Source organism: Mustela nivalis (genome assembly GCF_964662115.1).
Source record: "Mustela nivalis genome assembly, chromosome: 19".
NCBI classification, from domain to species: domain Eukaryota; kingdom Metazoa; phylum Chordata; class Mammalia; order Carnivora; family Mustelidae; genus Mustela; species Mustela nivalis.
In genome coordinates this window covers 8,581,620-8,606,518 of record NC_139038.1, presented here as the reverse complement: position 1 = coordinate 8,606,518, position 24,899 = coordinate 8,581,620, and the positions used below count along the sequence as shown (strand labels likewise).

The window sequence follows — 24,899 nt, the reverse complement described above, 5'->3', positions numbered from 1 at the left end:
AAGAGAAGAGTCTGAAACTAATGAATTCTCTCTTCTCAAACTGCAGTCTCATTGGCTCACTTACTGTCTGTGGGAACAGATATGACGTTAAACTTGACACCAACTCAAAAGGCCTCTTCAGGACCCAGAGAAAGAACCAGGTTAGCCTTATACTTGAACTCTGGTACTCCATAGCCCAACGAAGGTTCTAAGACCCTCGCTGGAGTAGCAACAGTTACTCATCTAATGCCAAATCTTTATCTATCACCCAAAGCCAATGGATGCTTCGTACAGAAAGCAAAACAATAGTGATGCTCGCTCCCATAATTTGCTTTTTCAAGATCAACACCTTAAAGTTCATTCACATAAACTGACAAGGAAACTTTCAACCCAATCCCGTAGTTAAACATCCTCATGATACCTTGAAGCAGCTAATCAGCCGCGGATTCAGGGTGTCACAGGGTTCACAAAATCTAATACCTCTCTGGAAACCAAATCCATCTCCCATGGAGTTTTGCCAAGATGCTTAAAAAGTAAACCTCACTGAGGTTCAGCTAAATGTCCACTTAGGAAGACAAGAAAAAAAAAAAAAAAAAAAGGTTTCTCTCTTCAAAACTCCACAACGGGTTTTACAGTAAGCACAGGAATTAAATTATGGTAAAAGGGAGCTATTTTTACTAAAACGGGGTAGACCAATTTATCAAAAATGCCATTCGGCTGTGTTCATAACATTCAGGAATCTAATTTACACAATAGACACTTTGGAGTAATCTATTTTAGTCAATAAATACTCAAACTCCTTTAAGTTTTAATCTTATCAGAAATACATATTTCACATAGTCTTCTTCCTAGTTAAGCGAGAAATCTTAAGAAATTTCATAACGACTATGAGTCTGTTTTATCGTTCCCACGTAGACAGGAAAAGAAAACAAGCGTATACAATGAAAGTTGTCAGACTCCATTTATATACGTTTTAATCCAATCCGCTTCATTTCATAGGAGGTTGCATCTGGAGTTCATTTGCTTCCCTCCTAAAAGTATCGTAGGTCACTATCACCGGTCCCCCGGGTTAGGAAAGTTCGGTCAAGTTTACCTTCCCGCACCCCTCAGAGTTGGGCGCTGCGGCCGTCCCTAAGGAAGGCTGGGCGACCCCCGGAGCACCGGATGGCCCAGAGCCCCGGCGAGCCGCAGACCAACCTCCCCCCCCACCTCCACCGTCAGCCTCCACCTCGCCCCCCGCAGCGCTCCCCAGGCTTCTGGCCCTCACGCCGCTCACCTTCAACTTGGCTCCGGCTACGCACAACATCCACCTGGCAGAGTCCCGGGGCTGTCCAAGCTCTGCAAGTGCGGAGCCGGCAGGTTCGGGGAGAACCCCGAGGGCGCGCCGCTCCTCCGGGTGAGGGGTGGCAGGCAGGAACGCGCCCCCTGGGCACCGCGGCGGCCCCGGCCCCGGATGGGGAGCCCCCGCATGATCCCCCCACGGCGCCCTGGGCTCGGCGCGCGGATTGTGGCCGGGCACGCCACAGTCGAGGGGGGCCCCCGGGGCTTTGCTTTCGAGAACCCGACCGGAGGAGGCATTTCGGAGAGGACCGGCCGCGCGCTCCATTGCGCCCGCGGACCCTGCTGGGAGTGAGGGGGGCAGGACCCCCGAAGAGAGGGCCAGAGCGGAGCGAAGCGGGCGGGTCACTGGGGGCCCCCGGGAGTCGCTGGGCTCGGAGCTAGAGCCGCCCGGACAGGCGGCGCGGAGGAAGCGTCCCCCACCCGGGCAGACGGCGCGCCGGGGCGCAGCGCAGGGCCTGCGCTCGGGGAAAGTTGCTGCCCTCGGTCCGCACCGGCTCCCGCGGGGCGCTCCGACCCACGGTCTCCGCGCGCCCGGCGCCCGCGCCCCTCGCAAGTTTCCCCCCAAGCGCCCCTACCCGGGTCTCTGGCCGCGGAGGCCGGCCCGCGCCACTCGTGCAGGCACACAAAAGAGCGGGGCGGCTGCGGGTGGCCCCGGGGCGCCCGCCCGGACGTAAACAAACCGCCGTGTCCGCTCGGGGAGCCCGGCGCCGGGTGCGGGAACGGCGGTGCGGCCCCGGCCCGCTGACAGCCCGGCGCGGCGGCCGGGGCCCGGGCCGGCCGGGGCCGGGGCCGGGGCGCGCGCGGACGCCCGGCCGCCCGGCCGCCCGGCCACCCGCCCGCCTGGCCGGAGCCGGGCCGCGCCGCCGCCGCCGCCGCCGCCGGTGGCCGCTCTGACCCTCCCCCGAGCCGGCGGCACCACAGCGCCACCAGCCCCAGCTCCGCCGCGCCGGCGGCAGTGGCGGCGGCGGCTCCTCCTGGAGAGGCAGGCGCTTCACCCCCCACAGCAACTCCCCACAAACTTTCCCCGGGAATACGGCGGGCCGGGGGCGCGGGGCGCGCGGCCGGGCGCCGCCGCCGGGCCGCAGCCCCCTCCCGGCGCAGCGCCCGCCGCCGCCGCCGCCCGCCGCCGCCCGCTCCCCGCTCGCGCGCGCACCCCGCGGGCCGCCGGGGCCGCCCCCTCCCCGGTCCCGCGGCGGCGGCGGCGGCGGTGGCGGCGGCGCAGGGCCGGGGGGGCGCCCGGGGTGGGGGCCGACACCGGGGGCAGCGGTGGCGGCGGCGGCTCCCGGCGCCATCTTGGGCTGATCGATGAATTGAACAAAGAGGATCAATTTCTGATCAAGCGAGTTATCAATGGGGGCCGGGGAGCGAGAGGGACTTGTCCCCGACTCGGCCCCGCTTTCCCCGGCACCCCCCTCCTCCCCGCCGCCGCGGCCCCCCGGCGGCCGGGCAGCCCGGGGCCCCGGGGGAGGCCGCGACCGCCCGCAGCCCCCACCCCCGGGCGAGAGGCCGAGCGAGCAGAAGCCTGACCTGCAGCTGCTGTAAATCAAAGCGCTTCCAATATTGAAACATCGATCCCACATTGGCCGCCATCTTGAGACATATTGAGACGGAGTGAGAGGCTGATAGAGAGGGGGCTGGAGTTCAGGAGCCGCCAGGAGGCAGCAGGCGGGCGGCGCCAAAACCCGGCCTGGAGCCGGCCGCCGCCGCCGCCACGGAGGACGCGGACTCCTCCTCACGGCGCCGCCGCAGCCATGGCGAGCCCGAGCCGGAGCCGGAGTCGGAGCCCGAGGGCGCGGCGGCCGCCGCGGGGCCTGGCGCGTGCGGCCCCTGCCCCCTCCCCCCCGGCGCCCGGCGCCCGGCCCGCGACCCCCGCCCCTCCCGGGCCCCCCGGCCCCGGCGGGCGGCGGCGGCCGCCGGCCCGGCCCAGAGGGGGCGCTGGAGGGCGGCGGGAGGGGCGCCTGGGCCCCCGCGGGAGGCCCCGGGCCGGGCTCACCTGGGGCGTGCTTCGGACCCTCGGGGGTCGCAGGGGCCGGCGGCGGCCGAGCGCAGCCCCTCCCGGGCCCTGGGTCGGGGGCTTTCGGCCGCGTCCGAACGGACGCCGCAGCCGCGCCGCTTTCGCTCGCTCTCCTGCGGGCCCCGAGCGCGCCGAGCCGCCGCGACCACCTGCCCCAGCCCCGACCCCGCGCCGGACCGGGCCCACCGCGGCCGCGCGTGTGAGAGGCGCGCTGGCCGGCGGCTGCCGCACCCCCACTGGCCTGGGCCCCGGCCGGATTCAGGCCGAGCCTGCCGGGGACGGCGTTTCAAGTTGGGGGGAGTGGAGTTGGGGTGAAACCAGCCCTGACCCTCTTGTCGCTGCACACGTTAACGCTCGGAACGGTGGCAGCGCGGTCCCCGCGACGCACCGAGGTGCGCCGCAATCCCCGCGGCCGGGGGTCCGAGCGGCCCTCACCCGCCCGAGCTGCGCCGGCTTAGGCCAGGACAGGAAAAGTCCTGGCGCACGTTGTGTGTCCCCCCGCAAGCTTCAGCGGAACAGCCCTGGAAACTTCCTGTAGTTTCAGACTCTTCGGTTTTCACTCCTTCTGGTGCAGAAACTTGGAAAGAGTAGGTGCACTTACAGCAGAGTGCCGGGTCCCTGGTTTACAGAAATGCTAAAATTAAACCCAAGAGTCAATTCGCTTTTGATTTTTTTTTTTTTTTTCGCAGAAACCTGGCAAAAGCACCCGTTTTATGATCATCGTTTTTAATTGATTATACACACGTGTGAGTTTGACTCTCCAGGACTTTCCTGTACTCGCGCTCTCCCGCACTTCATGTGAGGTGTGATTAGTTAAAACCCCCAAATTCCTTGATCTTGAAAACTACATGTAAATAAAATTCGTATGGAATAAAAAAATACAACGTGTAAGTGGGATAGAACTGCTTTCAACCGAGTTCGAGGGCTCAGCGCTGATCCATGGGGGTGAATTAAGCGTTTTTAAACGAAGGGCCTGGAAATGAAAGGCCACAAGATTTAGAGAACACACGTGCCCCAGGTCTCGCGCTGCCGCCCAGGAGCCTCAGTGTCGTCAACGCGCAGCTCCCGAGGTCAACCGGGGGGTTCCCTCGGCGTCCCCGTCTAGGCTTCGACTAGCAGGAGGAGCAGCAAGCAGGTGGGTGGGAGGGCGCGGGCCGGGGGCGCCGCGAGCCTCGGCCCCAGATGCTGTGACGCCGGGCAGGCCGGTGGCGACCTCGGGAACGCCGAGGACCGCCTCGGTGTGGGGCGCCCGAGCCCGCGCGCGCAGTCGGCAGGCGGCCGCGCTGCAGCTCCGACCGCGCCGCCCGGTAGAGGGCAGCGGCGCCCCGACACTCGCGTCCTCGGGTCCCCGCGCACGTGCCCACCCGCGCGCCCCGCGCCTGGCCACGCCCTGTCCCGGAGCCAGGCCCCGGGCGGGAAACTGCGCTGCCACCTCTGGGAACCCCTGTCCTGAGGGGATGCCACATCTAACCATGCCTTCCCCACTCCCAGACCCTACTCTTGAGGGTACGTCCGCGTTCCCCTCCTATTTGTGCGGTGGCAAGCAGGCGAGACCTCGGAATTGCCCTAAAGGTGGCTAGACAAATAAAATGTGCAAGGGCTTAAAGAAAAAAAAAAGAAAAGAAAAAAAAACCTCCCGTGGGGAAGGCTCAAGGAAGGATCAGGGAAATGGTTTGGATTTGGTGCAGATGTTCTCAATCTAATTATCGTGTCGATCCCCTGGGTTTGAACCAAAAAAAAGTGAAATATATATGACCTGTGTAATACTCCAGAAGTACATCTGGTTGGAATTCAGGGTTCTGAATCCACTGCAATATTTTAGAAATAAATTTGATGAGTATTAGATACCCTTGTTACAGTTCTGGTTATATTTATATTATTTGCATGCTAACTTGACTTAGTGGAGAAACAATACGCTGAGTGGCCCAGAGGTCAAGTTCTATTTAAATAACATTTAGATGTCTTCTATCAAAGTTTTGTGTTATAAGAGGCTTCTTGCTCTCTTGGGGGGCGGAGGGGGGGGGGAGAAGGACAAAATGTTACCACTTTATAATGGCATATTCAAAATAAACCACTGATCAAACATTATCTTAGCAGAGTGAAGTAATCAGCAGGGATCTATGAAAGTACAATTTTATTCTTCTTGAGTGTAGACATAGGATCAGAAGAAATAACAGCTATTTCTAAAGACTATTTTCTTTGTTATTTTTTTCAGCTTGACTTTGTCTCACCACTGTAGGTTAGGACTCGCTGACATTCAAACATAGTGGATCTACAAAACTGTATTCTGTATAAAATATTCAGAAGATGGAAAGGCTTTAGGACTTAGACCTCCGTTAGGACCCACAAAGACAGTAAGATGATGGCTAGAACCCCTTAGAACAAAGGTTGGTTAGCAAGGTAACTGGCCCACCACAGAGAAGCATCTTGACTAAAAGTCATTTTCTTACAGTGGAGCACAAGAAAAATAATCCAGAGGTATTGTGCTCACTTTTTGAGGTTCAGGCTCTCCCTTTAGGAAATGAAAGCTCACAGTTCCCAAGTTTGTGACTAATTCTCCATCCTCGGCTTTCAAAAAAGCAAGCCCCAAGTAACCAGATGGGGGGAGAGGGGGCGGGGAATAACCAAAACTATGTTTGTTCTTGACACCTTTAAATGAAATACAGCTTAGCACCAAATAAGGCAACTAGGCTCTGAGTCCAGAATTCCTAAATTTCTTTTCTGACCCATTTTGTTTTGCCTCAAAAAAATACAGTGGCCATCTTGGGGGTGTGATAATACTGATGGATGTAAATTACAGTAAATGGTAAAGTACTTTTAGAAATTTACATTCTCCTACCCTCCTGGCATCAGTGGACCCTCCTATTTCCTGTCATTTACACATAGCTGATTAAATGCTAAGGTGAAAATCGGCAAATTCTCTAAAATACCATTTGGGTTGATGATGACTAAACTCGTCCTCGTCCGCAGCCCCGGAAGAAAAGAAGATACATTGCCTTGTTTTCTAAAGATGCTAGGTTAGTCCTTGTTCTGATACACTTAACCTAATTTTTTGAAGGAATTAACCGTCAAGAAATTCTTCCAAAATGAATAATGTCTCACAATGTAGAGTATTATATTAAAAAACAAAACAAAACAGAACCATCCTCTTAACCTCTCACAAAAGAGTCATGTTCCAAGATCTTATTTATAATGGACTCACAAAACAAAGTTGCACCTAGAAACATTATCTCCAGAAAAGGTTAGAAAATGATCTAAACTCCACAAATAATGTAAAAAATTCAGAAATCCTCTATCCCGTGTGATATCCCATGTGAAATGAAAGCTAAAGAAATCATTCCGAAACTTTCATTCACTTTCTGAATATTTTCGCACCCAAATTAGAACTGGTTTTGAAGGGTGTTCAACAAGAAATATTTCAGATAAGCAGAGGCCAAACATGATGCTAAATGTTTACATCATAATTTATTCACAAACAAATATAAACGCATGGTTACTTTGTGGCATGTGGGCAAAAATGAACCATAAGTCATAAGAAAATCTCAGTTTTACAGAGATAGAAGTTGAAAATTATATCAAGGTATTCATTCAAGTAGACGGAATGTGTAAATGTTTTAAATTTAGGAATATCTAAGGCCAGACAGAAGTTTCGAGACACTTTAAATTTGAAGAGGCCTTTTCCTTAAATCAAAAGAGTATGAATAACAGAAGGAAATTACTCTGTCTTCCTTTTGTCTTTGGCCACTGCCTTCCAGAACAATTTGGCATGGACTACTGGAATAAATAAAAGGAAGATTCCAGATCCTTTTTTTTGGGGGGGGGGAGGGAGCTCAAGAAAACCAAACTACTTTTAATTGTTTTGTTTTTTAAATAATACTTTATGTTAATTATTTCTAAGTACACTATTCATTCTACTATGTAAATACCCACCAAATAAAAGTACACATTTTGCTACATGTAATTACATGCATAGTACATAATTCATCTCTATCCGCCAAATGTATGTGTAGTTATATAATTGTACCAAGAACCTGCCAAACTTGTAAGAAAAAACTGTAATGATTTCTAAGCAGTAGGCTCTCCTCTGCACCACCCCATCAGCCTCTGTCTGGTGACAGCATCTCTCAGTCTCCAAGACCCTTTTAGAAATCTTCAAAGACTTAATTTCTGGCCCCACCATTTCACTTTGCCTTCCACTTCTGGACAGCATATGTCGATGCCACTAGCTCTAGGTATCTTTCCGCACCTCTAATGATTACATTCTGCTCTCCTCACTCGTACACGAGCAACTTGGAGCTGGATCTTTCGGCTGGAGCTCAGCCTTAAACTTGGAAAGTACATCTAGCTTCATGGACTCAACCGCTCGCTGTTTGGGGACTCCCAAGCCCCAAGGAGGAATCTGGGGCTTCTCATCACCCAACAATTTTCCCCAACCCCACCCCACCAGCCACACCCCCTCTCCTACCAGAGTCTCTTTTCACCAAACTTCTATTCTAATAGAAATTTTCTTGAACTTTTGAGTTTACTAGAATATCATATCTCTTTCTCCCCCTTTTTACCTTTTCCTCATCGAGAGATGCTCGTGTTAATGACATATTACATATCTCCTATGCCCTGTGGAAATAAACACCTTCCTGTATGAGTCCCACTGATGTCATTGCTGAATCACTAGAAATTAATAGTGTACATCGACAGTAGTTTGAAAAGGCTTGAAATATGTAAAGTACTGTATAAATATTATTATTATCTTGCTTAATGTAAAGTTCATATGCTATGCTAAGATCTTTTTTTTTTAAGATTTTATTTATTTATTTGACAGAGATCAAGTAGGCGGAGAGGCAGGCAGAGAGAAAGAGGAGGAAGCAGGCTCCCCGCTGAGCAGAGAGCCCGATGCGGGGCTCCATCCCAGGACCCTGAGATCATGACCTGAGTCGAAGGCAGAGGCTTAACCCACTGAGCCACCCAGGTGCCCCTAAGACCTTTTATTAATTCTTTTTCTTTCCTCCTGGGAGCTATGAGCCATTAGCATTATATTTATACTGACCTTTCATTATTAATATTGCTTGTACAATATCAGTTTGCTAGCCAATATTTTAAATACACAGCTATATAGTTAGGTCCCTGGTGCCAAGACATATAGAGTAGAGACATGCTTTTTTAAAAATCACATTTGCAACATGAAGCAAAGTATTGTTTTGTTTCTCTACCAGATCATTTATGACACATCTCTACAGTTATATGGTTGGAGTTGAATGAAGATTTGTTTTCATGAAAGGTAATTAGATTTTCTTTTGTCGTGAGCACTGTTGGATTGGATATTATTTTTCCCCCCCGGGTAACTGTGGTTTGGAAGATCCTGAAAGCTTGTTCCACTGGAAAATAGGGAAGCTGCTATTTCTAGCAGCGAGGAAAAAACTTTTCCCTTTCCCTCAAGCTCCATTCACGCTAAATATTTGATCTAATGTCAGTTTTTGAGGCTCTGTATTATAATATCTTTAGAGGTTTAAGCAGGTAGCAGGATCTCATAGAATGTCAAAATGTTGTTTTTGTGTGAGGTAGAAAAAAGCCAGGAGAATGGGTCTCTAATCTAGCAACCATTTTTTCTAATTAAAATATTCTCCCGCACACACACACGTCTAATCTGAAAAGCAAAAATGTCCAATAAAAGAATGAAATGAAAATATTTTCAGCACAGAAGTACTTCTGGTGACAAAACAAGCAAACCCACCCACCAACAACATCAACAACAAAAAAAACACAGAAACAAAACAAAATGAAAAGACCGAAGTGTCCTGCAACACAGGAAAAAAAAGTGCCCACTGTCCATCCAGAATGGATGAAATAATGTGCAACATTAATGTTGCACATTAACAGTTATGCTTGTAAAATAGGTAACAACACAAGAAAATGTTTATTCTCTAAGAGGAAAACAGGCCATAGTGTGAGCCCAGCTGCAAAGAACAGCATATTCTGTATTCATACAAAATACCATAAGATAAAGCACCTCAGTGTTAACTGTGCCGGTCTCTGGACAAGGACTCGATGGGTAAGTGTTAGCTTCCTTAACATTCCTGTGTTTTGTATAATTTCTACATGAGCCTATGCTATCTTTGTAGCACAGGAAAATAGTGAATATTATTCAAAATAAGGACGGCGAGAAAGGCTGATAGGGCATTTTTTTTTTTTAAACAGTAATTTAACTCTAACCAGAAGGGGTAGCGTGACCTAGTGATTAAAATAGACAATTGAAAACAGAGGGAAAAATCATGTCCTAATTTTGCCACTGAGTCACTGACTTTGCCTCAGGTTTCCTGCCTGTAAAGTAGGAATAATTAATACTTTCTTGTAAAATGCTTTTGAGCTCTCCAACGAAAGATCCCATAAAGGTACAAAGTGTAGTTCTATTAATACTAATTGAAGTGAATATAAAATACAAAGGCCTTCGAGAAAAACTGAAGTCATTATGGTCGGTGGCGGAAGGCACAACGGATATAGTGCCAGGAGCCAAACTGTGGCCGTGTAGGCTCCTTGTGTTCTTTCCAAAAGTTGTTTTGGGGGTAGATAAGGATGTCACCAATAATGCTGGAACATTCGCTGTCTAATCACCGAACACTATCTGTTAAGCCAAACTAGAAAGAAACACAGAAGCCGCGGACAAGGTCCCAGCCCTTCCAAGCTTACAGTTTTGTTGGGAACAGGTCCATAATAACAGTAAAAAAATAACTATTTTTTTTTCAACGTGGGAAAAAAAAATAACAATTCAACTGAAGCAGAAGACAAACAATATCCAGGAAACAAACTGAAACGCTAATATGTGCTCTAAGTTTCACTTTTTAAAAAAAAGTGTTTTTTTTTTTTTAAGTCAGTTTTATTCCCCACATGGGGCTTGAACTCACAACTCCAAGATCAAGAGTCACCCGCTCTATGGAATGAGTCAGCCAGGCGCCCCCATAGCACTAGCTCTGATCAGAGCAGTGAACTGAGATGCCTTCTCAGTTTCAATGAGCCAAAGACGTTAGAGGCACTGGGCTGGGGTGTGGGACAGGGTGTCAGGGAAGAGGTGGCAAGAAGACAGAGGGTGCCTGGGGCTAGGAAAAGCACGTAGAGTGTCGCATAGACTAAACCCACGCAAAGATGGGAAACAGCGAGCGGGGCTGTGCAGCTGGGAGCCCAGGAGGTGGAGAGCAGGCTGGCATCTTAAAGGCTGCCGGATGACCCAATGCTGGTGGCATCTCCGAGGGGGCCTCAGTGTGCACAAGAGAGGTGCCCATCTCATGGTGTGCCGTGAGGAAGAGCTCAGAAAACTTCCATAAAATGCTTTGAGTTTTACCTGTATGGAGTAGACACCCCATGAAAGCGAAACACTGCTTAATCTCATTCGAGGCAATGACCCCCACCCACCCTAACTTCGCTTCCCGGCCTTCGCGCTCCTGGAATCCCATTTCACAGACCAGCAGACTGAGGTTCAGAGCACCCAGAAGCTGTTTGAGGAGGGGGCTGGATTTCTCAACCAGGTTGCCAGGCACCTGCTCCATTTTCCGACAACCTTTGAAGGACGTGATCTCAGCCGGCCCCTTCCCACATGCCTTTTTGAAGCTACGGAGGCTTTTATGGATTTATTCCTCCAAAAAATATTAATCGAGGGCCTCCTGTGTGCCAGGTCTGAAGCCCAAGGGAGTGTTCTGCTCCTTCCCTGCAGGATGGTTGAGCACCCTGGGAAGAGATCGCAGAGGGAGACAGAACCTCCCCTCGTGGCCTGCTCATCCCACGCCCGTCATTACTAACCAGTAAATGACTTTGGCTTCCCTGACGTGCCCCCTTCTTACCACAGAGCACTGTAACCCTTCAGCCTCTCTGCTTTGGCAACATAAGCGCTTATCACCAGAATGAAACCTTTGGTAGGTCTGACCTTGGCCGAAGGCTACTCTTACATTCAGCCTCAATCTCTGTTTACCGTTCCCGCCCCAGACCTTTTATTTCAGAAATCAGGGCTGAGACCACAACCCCAGACCGAGAGGCAAAGCTTCCTGCTTTCCCAAGTGGGATGTGGACTAGAGTCTGCTCAGCTCTGTGTCAGGCTGGTGGGGAGTGAGTGAGTGAGAGTGAGTGTGTGTGTGTGTGTGTGTGTGTGTGTGTGTATGACATGCGCACTAGGGGCAGGCAGGAAGGCGAGGCAGTGGGGAGGGTATAGAAAGCCAAATGAAAGCCAGTAGCTTCTGCCCTTGGAGGGAGTTGAGAATCTGGCTGAGAAGACACTGTAAACATGTCATTGGTTCCATCCTACAGATTATTTGATGTGCGCGAGAACATAACATCTGATGGGGAGGGGGGGTCCCCAGGAAACCCCGACTGCAGGCAGGTCCATTGCCATAGGGGATAGACCCTGTTCTTGAGACACCAGGGTCGAAGGCACCCAGCCCCATTCTCAGCCATGCACCTCCTTTGGTCTTCTTCCCCCTTGGGAGACCCCCAAATAAAACAGATTAATGGAAATTCTTGGAAGAGGTTACGTACGAATAGAGCCATGCAGGATATCCTGTTATCTATGGATGTCCTGAGGGTGAAAAGGCCAGATTGAAAGTCACAAGCCTGGAAGAGTCACCTTTGTCTATAAAACCACCAAACAACAACAATTACTATGGGGAGCCCCTGCCATCTAGGACCTACACCATGTTATCTCTGATCTTTGCAGCAGGGTTGCCAGGCGCGGAGCATTTGATATATGAGAAAACTGGGAATCAGAGAGGGAAGGAGACGTCTCCAATGTCTGGTCTTAGGGTCTGGCCCTCTACCTCCCTGAAGCTGCCCCGTCACCAGCCCACCCAGCCCCGGGGCCCCAACCGGGTAGGAGGGAACCCACCTGGGACTTGGGACAGGTGGCCTCTCTCTTCCCCCCCCTTCAGGAAGTCCTGGGCATTGCTGGCCCGGGAGGGAATCCCTTCCACCTTACCTTACAGCAACCTGCTTGCCGGCAGTCCTTCCCTGTGGAGCTTTTGTCTCCGGACATTTCTCTGCGGCTGTGAAGGCTCCAGACACCCTGGTCTGGGGCATCTATAATAAAGATTGATAACCTGGCCTTGGTCTCGAATGAGACATCGATTACAAATGAGAGGCAAAACCGGGAGAGTCAAAAGTCGCCTTCAGTCCAACAGCCCAGACCGGGTGTTTGGCAAGGCAAGCAGCAAGGGAGAGGGGTGTGTTGTCCTAACCAGCATTGGGGACTCTCCTTGCTGATGGGGTTCTTAACTTCTTCACCTTAGGGGAGTCTGGTCTAATGGACCGTCTGGGGCAAATATCTGATCAAAGATCCCCCTTCTGGCTACAAGTGCGCCTGGGAGGGTGGGGACACGCGTTCGCTATCAGAGGCTAAGCCGAGCCCTTCCGAAAAGCGATGACAAGTCATTCCAAGCCCGTATCCTACCCTCTCTCATTCCTAAATGCAACGCCGACCTGTGAGTGGGAGGTGGGATTAGTTCACACAAGCTCCGTTGATCCGATAGCATTTTATGACCGACCAGGGCGAACCAGGTGGTGGGGTTTGGTGAGGTTTTCTTTGGGAACTGCTCTGCGTTTCGCCCTTGAGCCACTTGCCTCCCAACACACCCCCCACCTCCCCTTCGGATGTGGTGGTGTTTTCCTTCAAAAACAGGTTGCCTTGGAGAAAAAAAAAAAAGAGAAATGACCCCTGTGGCCCTCGGGCTGTCCTCTGTAGCCTGATCTATTTAAGACACGTTCTCTTCAAACAAATGCTGCCCCAGTTTCTCCGAGGGCCACCTCTTCCCCTCCTGCCCTCCCGCCACCGCCCGTGTGCATTTGACACCAGCTCAGGAATCTTGTAGCTCCTCGCCTTTCCATTCCCGGCGGGATTTGCTATTCAGCGCTCCAAAGCGGAGACTTGTTTGCACCTCTTGTTTCAAACAATAGACCAAATTTCCTGTCGCTGCTTCTCTTAAAAGCTGCCTGCCTCGTGCTTCCCGGGGAACAATTGGAACGGCCACTGGGCCAACAGAGAGACCAGCTAAATCTTCTCAGAGGACCCGGGAGCCCTGGGGCTGCTGGGCGACGTTGAGTGGGTGGCTTAACCTCTCTGAGAATTTGTGGCCTCCCCTGTAACCTGAACCATAGCTAACCCATCCCACAGGGCTGTGGTGAACTGAGCAATAATGATGCAGCAAGCTCCTGCCTGGTGATGGAAGTTAGGAGAACATTCCTCCATTCCCGGCAGCCTGGATTCAAACCCTAGATGTAGCAGGATCTTTCTCTGTGTCCTTGGGCCCAAGATGGCTCTAACTCTGCTTACGCTTCCCCATCTGTAAAATAGAACAATTATGGTACCTACCTTAGAGAATTAAAGAGAGCCTCAGACTTGGGCTCGGACCTCACCCAGGGAAGATGGACTCTCCCACAGCAACCCTATTTCACATTCTACTGCCTATAATTCTTTTCTCTGCTGTTACAATTTTTGTCTACCAGCCCAGATCCATCATAGAATGTTCGTAGCCCGTTGGGAGTGTGATGTTTGTTCATACTTTCTGGTTCCTGGAGTGTGGTTTTCGATTAACTCCAGGATAATGAAACTGCACAGGGAAGGGATCCATAGCACCGGGGGTTCGAGGCAGCAGATCTCCCCTGTATGATACTGCAATGGTCCGTACATGACCTTATGCACACCTCCAGACTCATAGACTATCAGTGAACCCTTATGTAAACTGTGAACTTCAGTTCATAATAATGCATCAGGATGGGTCCTTCGCTGTAACAAATGTACCGTACTGACACAGGATGTTAAAGATGGGGGAAACTAGAGGAGGGGAGGGAGGTATATGGGAAATCTCTGTACCATCTGCTCACTTTGATTGTGCATCTAAAACTGTTCTCAGAACGAAAGCTGCTCATTTAAAAAGAAAAAAGGTGAAGCAGGTACTGTTGTATATTGTCCCCCTCCTAACGCACCCAGGAATCATGACCAGAAGCCAGGAAGTGACAGCGTTGGGATCTCCATGGACGACCTGAAATTAACCAGTTTTCTGGTCAGCAGTTCCGATGCTAATGGCCTACGGTAAGCCAGCTCTGCCCCTGGAGGTAGAGAACCAGACTGGAAGCTTTCTCTTGGGTCTCAGGATTAAGTCCCTTCAATGTCTGCTAAGTTCTGGAAGAGACAGGGCCGTCAGCAGAAGTCCCTTATCTCCTTGTCCTGAGTTCACAGAGCAGGAGGGACCCTCGGGTACGTCCTACCTTCTGAGTCCTGGGTTCTTCTGTAACCACAGTAATGGACTTGTCTTTCAGGTTTTTGAGCCACTGGCTTCCTCCTACTGACTTCCAAGACATGGTTCGGTGGTCAAGTGACTCCCGGAAGCTTCTCTCTGGCCCAAAACCTCGAAGGCCCAAACTCCGTGAAAAAAGGCAGTGAAATCTTAGGGAATAAAAACAGGCTTCCCACCCAAAACAAATCGCACTGAGGGACTGAGGTCTGATGGGTTAGTGTCCTGAGGCCAACATTACAATGCCCCTGGAGTTAAAAGCAACCACAGAAAGACACAGAAACGCCACAAACATATTTTAAATACAGACAGAAACTTCCCAGCATATCCTGTCTGGTTGCCAAGTCCCCAAACTCTTACCCTGTAAGATTGAATTTTCAAGGCATGTCACCAATGAATAAAACCATCAATTTAGATATATTCACACAGTGTGTCATGGGAGGGGGTTGGCACCATTACTGTTATCAGGCGTTAAGATTGCTAAGATCCAACGGAAGCCAAATCACAAGGCAATGGCATTTGATGTGAACGGCGGGGTTGGGAATTATAGGAGGTAATTATCACAAGTTGTCTTAGCAGCATGATTTAATGGAGAAAGCACAAAATGGTGAAGCGGGACGTGAGGGGTCAGAGCAGGTCGTGCTGCTTCCTGGTTCGGTCGCTGCATTGAGCCTCTCTTTGCCTGTCTGCAAAATGGGGGCAAGCTCAGGGACCTATTGCAGAAATTATTTAGGATAAGACACGTCCAGTGTCTGGGAAAATTACCTAGCTCAAGTCCCAGCACCGTCTGGATTCCATCCTTAAAACAGTTGTAGATTGTTACAAATGATGTTTCTTTAAGATTTCGCCTGAGCCCAGTAAGACAGAGTAGGTGAAAAATAAACATGAAATGATACATCAGTGACATCCCCTCTATTTTGCTTTGCCGTTTCCAAGATCTTGATGTAAATAATTTACAGTGTTAAAAATGAGTTAACAGCAGGTCTTTGAAGGACAGAAGAAAATCCTTTCTAAAATGAGGGATAGTCTTCATAATGAAGGACTGTTGAGTGGAGGAAAAATTTAGAATTTAGACAAGCATCTTTTACATAGTTATTAATCTGGTTGGATAGGATTTTTAATAATTAAATGGTATTACTGCAATATAAGTGATATTTTATTAAGCTTAAATGAAATGTACATTTAGGAATTTCATTCGAAACATCACCAGCTTTGTTGTTCTATTTTTCGTAATTGCCTATGTTTGGAAATTATGTTTTATTTTTCTGCAGCGCGTTGTCTGCCTACGGACCTAGGCTTTTGTTTTATTTATAGGAATGTTATTTCTCCGGTTCTACGGAAATGGATATGAACGCTCTCAATGACAGACTCCAAAGTTGGCTTCGAGTTTCTGACTAATCGTTAATGAAATATCCATCATTGATGAGGGAGGAATCATAAATTGCAAGGAAACGCAGCTTCGTTTCATAAACGTCTCCCGTTTGTTTGACAGCTTTGGAAATTTCTTTGTCGTTTTGGAAATCAATACAACAGACAGTTAAACACCAGACTTCGCTGCTCAGCCCGAGACGAAATAAAAGATTGAAGGCTCCTCCATCACCAGCTGTCGATTTCTGAAGATCATATTGCTGAATGCAATCATTTTTTTTTCTCCGTCCAAACATTACTCAGCCTCCGTGAACTCTCCTTAAGGGCCCAGATGCACACACATTATGGCTGAGAATTCGCAGCGCAGGGAACGGGACAGCTGGTGGTTATTGGTTTAGTTGATCGATACGGACAGGTTGGTGACGGAAGCCACCCTTCCCCACCACCGCACCTGCTCTCCTATTTCTTCCATTAGCCAACTAGCCCCGATTTAGCCAGCGAGCCTAACTTTTTCTTCTGTGCCAACACTCTTCCTTCTCCCATAGCTTCCCGACAGAATGAGCCCCTGGAATGATGTATCTCAACAGGGGCTTTGCTTCCAACTCCCTCCTGCTTTGCCTCTGGAACCCAGCTGGGCTGGGCTGCTCCAGATCTTCCAAAACCGTGGGCTCCACCTGGCCATTCGTCTCTTCCTCCCTCCGCCCTGACTCCATCTATCACAACCCTCCTCCGGCCCCTCCTGGCCTGGGGTAGTAACAGCTTCCCGCTGCTGCTAATCTCAGGGAGCCCAACACCTCTTGTTGAAGCCTTCCATTTGGTCCACACCTTGTGTCTAGTCCCTGGTTAACGTCTCTTGAATCATCTGTGTTTGATTCTTCTTTTCTGGGAGGTCCCTGACTGATATGGCAGGAATTCGGAAATACGTATTGAACTTGTATGTAAATGAACGAGAAGGCAGACGTAGTAATATGATTTACATTCAGCCAAGGGATACTCAGCTAGGGTCTCATTCATTTCTTTCTCCCCGTTGTCAGAATGCGGAATACCAAGCTTTTAAATGTCCCCGGTCTTTTTTCTGCTAACCCCCAGCAGCAGCGAGGCTGGGACCCCTGTAGAATAGGGCAGTGAAGGCGTACAGACTCTCCTGCAAATGGCGGGGAAGTCGCACAGGAGACCCCCTGCTCCCCGGAGACACCTGCGGTTTCTAAGCCGGCCTGGTGATGGAGAAGGGCATTTCTGCCCAGGAAGGCTGTAGCTGAGGTCCTTGGGTCACAAGGCAAGGCCTTCTCCTACCACCAGGGACTGCCAGAGAGAAGGAAGCCCAGAGGCCACTGGATAATCACCTTCTCCACCTAAAGAGTGGGGGTGATGACACTCAGCCCAGAAGGGCTGATCTGAAGATAAGGCTCTGTTCACAGAAGGAACTTGGTCCGATCCAGCTCCCACAGACCCTCTTGGAGGCAAAGGCAAAGCAGCATCTCCGCTCCCGTGAGAATTCTGACATTTTAAGTTCTGAACGTGACGATCACTTGGGAGCAGTCATCACGGAGAGGACAGGCAAGGGAGGGGAATACAACACAGACTTCAGAGCGGGTCTGGGTGGGAGACCTGTCCCCTCCACTGTCCTGCCGGACAGCTACGGGCCAGTCACAGACACTGAATGCGGAGAGGGGGAGGTGGAGAGCTTCTGATCTGCGATGTGGCACTCATTCACAGACCCGCGGCCACAGTGGGGTTAGCGTTTGCAGGTTCCAGGACTTCAGCCCAACCCTGAAGGTCTGTGATCGGTGCTAATTTTGCAGATTCATAGGCAGCCCATGGGCAAGGGCATGGGAGCGGGTCATTCTGCCAGAGAGTTCTCTGACAGCTGGTGCGGCATCCTTACTGAGCTCCGTCCGCCACTGTGGACCCATTTTGAGGGATAGAGCTATGCTACAGTGTATTTGGTGACCCTGTGCTTTGGAGCAAGGACGAGTTAAAACGCTTGATGGCGAATACATGAGGTATTACGTGTGTAAGTTACTGGCTATGGTGTCTGGTACGCAGAAGACGCTCAAATGCTTGGGAGCTCGGACTCATCACTGGGGTTCCACTTTGACGTTCTCAGTCTGCTCATGGGGACATCTCAAGTCCTCTGGCCAAGCTAAAAGGAGACAGACCAAGCCTTGGGGAAGGCAGCATGCCCCTGGCCCCCACCCCGAGAGGGCATGGCTGGGCTGGGCTGGGCTGCTCCAGGTCTTAGGTGGGACTGGAAAAAAGGAGATGAGAAGGTGATTAAGAAATCAGATCTGGGAAAGCCTGCATGGTTCAGTCAGTGAAGCGTCTGCCTTCAGCTCAGGTCATGATCCCAGGGTGCTGGGATCGAGCCCCATGTTGGGCTCCCTGATCAGCAGGGAGCCTGCTTCTCCCTCTCCCTCTGCTGCTCCCCCTGCTTCTATTCTATCTCTCTCTCTCTCTAATAAATAAATAAAATCTTTAAAAAAAAAAAAAACCAATCAGGTCTGCATGACCTAGGTCCTGCTTGTCAAGGACGTAATAGAAGTGGATATCAAGGGGCTGGTTGCTGGCTTTGCATTCAGAAAGAACAGAAGCAGGGCACCAGGGCCCAGACCTCTCTGTTTTTCATGTCCCTTCCATGCCGTTAAGCTTGGCTTCTGTCTCCTCCAGTGTGCAGGACATAGGGACTGAATCACCCATCTCACAGTCCGCAGGGCCACCTGGGCGAGCATCCGGAAATACTCTTTCTTGGCCTGTCTCCAGCTAACTTTTTAGTTTCTCCTTCGTTTTCCCTTGAGTTAAAACTCTTAGCCTCCTGTCCGGCTCCAGACACTTCCCTGCTTGGGCAATGCACACACACACAGAGTGTAGCCCCAGCATGGCCAGGCTCCACTCTGCTAGGTCAGTGCCCTTCTATCCTGATGGACACTAGCTTGCTAGCATCTCCTGACACCGGACACCAGCTTTGCCGCTGACTCCTTTCTTTGCCCAGAGCTTAAGCCCCCCAGGCAAGGGGCAGGCAATTTTTCTTGCCTACAGTTCAGCCAGCCACTCTCTGGGACAGGCAGACGCCCCCGACTTTCAAGGTCAAAACCATCTTTTGGCATTCCCAACGACAGATTCCTACCCAGAGTCAAAAGTCACTTGCAATTTGTTTGTTTAAACCTATTTCAGTTACTGGGGCACCTGCGTGGCTCAGTGGGTTAAAGCCTCTGCCTTCGGCTTGGGTCATGACTCCCAGAGTTCTGGGATCGAGCCCCATATCAGGCTCTTTGCTCGGCAGGGAGCCTGCTTCCCTCTGTCTCTCTGCCTACTTGTGATCTCGGTCTGTCAAATAAATAAATAAAATCTTAAAAAAAAATAAAAAACCTATTTCAGTTACTTTTTTAGTTTTGGCCACTGGACTCTCTCTCTGCATTCTCATCACCTACAAGCCAGGCACATAGTAAGTAGGTGCTTAGTAAACACATGATGAAGGAAGGAAGGCGCCAGGTTCGTGCTTCAGGGAAAAGTCCAAGGTCAGAGATCACAAGGTCAAAGTCGATCGCACCAAGCCCCTCTTTTTTGGGGTGTGTCCTTGAGTTTGAGAACAGGAGAGCCACACCGGCCTCCGCTACTCCATTCCCTAGTGACACTCCCCCTCTTTCCCCACAGGGCACCGGCTCTCTGTGATGTCCCAAGTGCCTTCCAAGCATTCTGGCGCCCGTGTGAAAGGAGCCGGGCGGGCGAGGCCCGGAGCCTGCATGAGGCCATCAGTGAGCTCTGAACCTGATAAAACCCTGACAGTTCCAGAAACCAAGCTGGACTGGGGCATGAGATCATCAGATGTTTGAGATACTTGAATCAACTTGTTCACAGCCTTCCCCGGTCATGTTTTTCATAATTCATGATTCACAGGAGATTTTTAACAACGAAAACACTCAGATTAAATTTTTATATGCGATGTTTTTCACTCCTTAGACAAGCGTTATCAACCATTTTGATCACAAAAAAAAGAGGAAAAAAAAAAAACTTCTGCCTACTTCCATAATTATTTAAGGGTTTTTTGTTGTTGTTCTTGTTTTTTTTTTTTTTTTTTTTTTTTTTTTTACTTGTTTTTCTGCTTAATTTGGTTTGGAGACAGGAACTCTGGGTAGTAAAAGGTGGCTTCAAATCATGGCTTCTCAGGTGACTCAGAAAATCTGATGATCCGATTTGCTTTCATTGGTGGGACTGGACATCATGTATCACTGACCGCACCACCACCACCAAAAAAAGCTTCAGCAAATACCCTAAAGTCAATTTCCCTTCTTTTACACTGAAAGAATATTTAAAGGGTTAGCCTGACTCTTTCTATCCTATATACATCCAAGTTTTTCAGGGGCAGATATAAACAACAAGGGACCTCCCATCTCTTTTTTTTTTTTTTTTTTTTTTAAAGATTTTATTTATTTATTTTACAGAGAGAGATCACAAGTAGGCAGAGAGGCAGGCAGAGAGAGAGAGAGGAGGAAGCAGGCTCCTGCTGAGCAGAGAGCCCGATGCGGGACTCGATCCCAGGACCCTGAGATCATGACCTGAGCCGAAGGCAGCGGCTTAATCCACTGAGCCACCCAGGTGCCCCGGGACCTCCCATCTCTTGGAGTAAAAAGTGACTTTGCCAATTGTCCAATGACGCTTGTTGCCATTCCCATCCTAAAATCTTCCTGCTGATCTTTATTCCTCCACGGTCAGGGTCGCTGCTTCTTCACGGGTGAACCTTGTGCCCAAATGCCTTCCAGTGACGGAAGGGGAGGAAAAAAATATTTAAAAACAAGGAGGAGCCAATTTTATGTTATGTGGATGGTATCTCCATTTTCAAACGGTCTTTAAAAAAACAAAAAACAAAAAAACACAGGGGAAAAAAGCAGGAGACAAGGCGGGGATCAGTTTCCTCCTTTTTATGCCAGAAATGTGCTCTGATGTTGCTATTTTAAAGATTATCCCTATTATGGTCCTTTGGAAACAAGTCTGCCTTCTTTTTAAATTAATTCTACCCCTAATGTGGGGCTTGAACTCATGACTCTGAGATCAAGAGTTGCCGGCTCTACCAGCTGAGCCAGCCCCGGGGCCCTTTAGTCTGCCTTCTTCTGTTTTATCCATTCTAGCAGGCCAGGAGGGCAGGCTCATGCCTTGAAGAGAAAGCTCTTTGCTTTTAGCAGGTGGAAAGTGGCTGTCCGGCCTTTTGGGAGGGCAACATGGTAACTGATGGGGCCCCTGCCCAGACCCTCCCTCCAAGACTGACACCAGGTCAGGCTGCCTTCCTCTGGGAGTGCTGTAGGGCTCACAGTGCTCAGCTGACTCCTTTCTCAAGGACTGCCCTCCCCCCACTTCCACCCCTTGTTCAAGGTCTTGCCCCTCCCTGGGAGGCAGCTCCCAACTAAAGAAGGCCAGCCCCCTTGCCTCAAAGGGTGACAATTCTCACGGGTCATCCCAGAGCCATAGGACTGCCCGAGGCCTTTTTGTGACTGCATCTCCGGTCAACCCTTCTCCCTGCTGAAGCCCGCTTTCCTTACAAATATGGATCTAGAAGTATCGATCCATTCCCAGTAGACTTCCTACCCATGAGTCTCTGCTTCAGAACCTGCTTCCTGGAGAACCCGACCTAACGCGGGCCGGGAGGGGGAACGGGCTGCTGAGGGTCCCAGGGCTGCCTCTCGAGGGTAAAGCTTTAAGAACACGAGGATGACTCTTGGGCCAAGAGTTACCTTTATGCTACTTCTTTCGTCTTTTTTAACAGCTTTGTTGAGATAAACTCATGTACCACACACTCTATCCACTTAGAGCGTATCCTTCCATGGTGTGTGGTATGCTGAGTTGTACAGCCACGTTCTAGAACATTCTCACCACCCTATGACCATGAGCAAGCACTCCTTATTCCTCTCCCTATTCCTCTGTCCCAGCCCCTGGCACTAACTGCTTTCTATCTCTACAGAGTTGCCTGTTCTGGACATTTCCTATAAATGGCCTCTTATGATCTGTGGTGTTTTGCGTCTGGCTTCCTTCGGTTGGCGTGGTGTTTTCAAGGCTCAGCGCCGTTGTAGCATGTATCCTTCCTTTCGTGCTCACATTTCTGTGGGACCACACACTTTCCCTTCTTTTGAGTCTGTACCTAGGAGAGGAATTGCTGGGTCATAGGTTAACTCCACGTTTAACCTTTTGATTAACTGCAGACTGTTTTTCCAAAGCAGCCGTACCCTGGGACGTTGCTACACACGTTGTAACCCTCATGCTTTTGGAATAGGTTTTCCTGGGGAGGTCTTTCTGGGACGTGCTTTCTGTACTTCCTTCCTATCCTCACCGCTGACCCATTTCCAATGATCTTCATCTTTATCATCCTGAAAGCCCACCTGAAACCTCACCTCCTCTAGGAAGCCCTCCCTGATTACCTCAGCCCTCTCTCTGTGTACTGGTTGCTTTCTCTTCGTGCTACGACATGGGGAAGGGCCCCGTGCTTGGCCCACCTCTGTTTTCCCTGCATTCAACCTGTTACCTGGTAAGAGAAGGGAAGCCTTTGGAAAATGGCAGCTAGACCCGGTGGATGGAGTTCAGATGGTGACGGGGAGTGTGCAGGAGAGTGCTGGGCTTGGAGAATGGAGGGAGCCTCAGGCAACAAAGGACAACTGGGCAGAAACAAGTTCTTGTTCACAATTCCTTTGGCCCTGGCCAGCCAGTTTCCTGTGGGCACAATAGCATTCCTGTAACTTGCTCTCTTTTGTTCACCTTGACTGTGGAAGGGAGCTTTCACTGTGTTTTCTGAAGCCGACTGATCACACTAGCCCCAGCCTCCATGGAAACCTTTTGGGGCTGAGCTTTCCAAAGCAGCACGACTCCAAGAGGCCCCCAACAGCCTCAGCGAACAGGGTCAGAAGCAACCAGTGTCACGCTGTTCATCACAAGACCAAAAGTCACTGTTCTATCAGGAAACAAGTGGGATGGGGAGGTGTTGGGGGGGCACCCTGTAGAGGGAGGCTCTCTGACTCCTTTTCCGCCTTTTCTGGTCCAAGCCAACCGGGACTTCCGGGGAATTAACTCACCTGATCGTAAGATCACAGAAGTGTGAGGCTCATGGGGCTGGAACACACGCCAAGGGCCGGCTAGACTTAAGGGTGGTCCTGGGATCAGCAGTGTTGGCATCATCTGGAAGTTGGGTCGAAATGCAGGGTCTCAGGTCCTACCTTGGGCCCGCTGAGTCGAGATCTGCATTTTTCAAAGATTTTGTTTTTGAGAGAGGCAGCCTCCCCAAGGAGCAGGGAGCCCAACGTGGGGCTTGATCCCAGGACTCCAAGACCATGACCCAAGCCGAAGGCAGATACCCAACTGACTGAGCCACACAGGCACACCAAGATGTGCCTTTTAACAAGGTCCCCAGGGGACTGATGGCTTGTTAAAGGACACTGACCATCGGCCACCAGCCCTCTGCCGTCATCCTTCCCAGTAAGTCTGGTGCCTCTCTTGGGGGCATCACCAGAAGTTTTCCCCTTCCCAGGAGCTGAACACACAGGGGTTCCCACTCCCAGTAGGCTTGAGGCATCCCATATGAGACCCATCAAAGAGGGCAGACCGTCCTGCTACTTCTTAGCTGAGCTGGTAAAGATCGTGAGGAAAGAGTACAACAGGCTTCTCAGAAGCCACGTGAACACACTTTCTGGAAGCTCCCAGGAGGAGAAGAAATGGGGCAGAAGGCAGTGACGGAGCTGCGTGTACCTGCTTGGACCCAGTCAAGGTGGAATCCTTCGCTGGCAAGTCTGGCCTTGTGCAGGTATTTAGAAGAAAACCGTAAGCAGGCTTGGCCTCCTCATCCAAAGGTTGCTGGAAGTTAGTTCACAAATACCTAATTATCATGCAAGTGTTCTGCGAAAGAGAGAAACGCCACTGTACCCATTTTACAGATCAATAAAAGAAAGCACATGGAGACTAGCACCTCGCTTACTGGGGCCGCAACTGGGAACCTGGCCCGCCAGCCTCTTGCTCTGGCCCATAGGGGTGGGGAGCAATGAATCTTGTCCTCCGAGAGCTGGGACAGATGCCCAAACTGAGCATTTGCCCCACGGAACACCGTTCCGATAAACTCCAAGATGCACATGAAATGGAAATAGAGACTGAGCCGGAGCCTGTACCACACTTTGCCCACAAGAGATGCAACACATTTTCATAGCTGAAATTTACATAGTTCTTTATTCATGAAATTATGAACAGCTGCTATTTTGCCGCATTCCCAAGAAGAGTTGAAAAGGCAGCGGGGAAGAGAACAGACACGCTAGGCAAACTCCATCTGCCCCTCGAGTCTGACACTTTCTTCCCTGCAGATAGCAGACAATGGGGTTACCAGATGTCATCGCCTGCTTGAGAAGGACCCAGAAATTCTGTGTCACCGTGAGCCAGCCAGCCAGGGCAGCCGATGCCTTTTCTTCCTCTGAAAACGAGAAACGCACCCACTCCCGGCCATGTCTCCATGGCCGTCCGAAGACAGGCTCTTCCCAAAGGAAGGCTGATGGTGGTGAATTCTCAGGGGGACCTCCGAACTGTCCCCCAGCCCGGACCCACGTCCACACACCCTGGGATCTTGCTGGCCTTTGAAGAGGGCTTTCCAGTGCGTAAGTCTCCTGGATGATCATCACCACCCTTGGGCCTTCCGGGGACCCTGGAAGGTCAGTTCTCACCTCTTACTACAGGATGGACACCGATGCCAGGTCCCTGAATTGGCAGCATGAGTTCCCCCGGGCAGTGGGTCAGGTTTTTCTGGTGCTCATGTCCGTGGAATGGGACAGTGTGGGCTAAACGCCCCCAGTAGGTCCTCCGGCCCTTTGAGCTGTCGTTGCGCGGCACCCCCTGCCCAACACGAGTGTCCCAAGAAGCGTTTTCTGTCCCCCAGGCCCAGCCTCTGTCTCACACCGTTCTCTTGCCAAACACCCATTGGA

At 50.6% G+C, this 24,899-nt stretch overlaps 1 protein-coding gene across 17 annotated transcripts in view; it reads right to left on the bottom strand.

The window, feature by feature from the left end:
- Nucleotides 1-3,165, bottom strand: part of CUX1 (cut like homeobox 1) — a 350,246-nt gene extending 347,081 nt beyond the window's left edge. For 10 of the 17 annotated variants that reach the window (XM_082712968.1, XM_082712969.1, XM_082712973.1 and 7 more), the window contains exon 1: nucleotides 2,848-3,165. In XM_082712968.1, the coding sequence (XP_082569094.1) occupies nucleotides 2,848-2,910 (63 nt within the window). In that variant the 5' untranslated portion in view covers nucleotides 2,911-3,165. Of the gene's footprint in view, nucleotides 1-1,255; nucleotides 2,090-2,847 lie in introns of those variants that run through there. The other 7 variants (XM_082712970.1, XM_082712972.1, XM_082712961.1 and 4 more) reach the window with 5 other exon arrangements.
- Nucleotides 3,166-24,899: the final 21,734 nt, after the last annotated feature.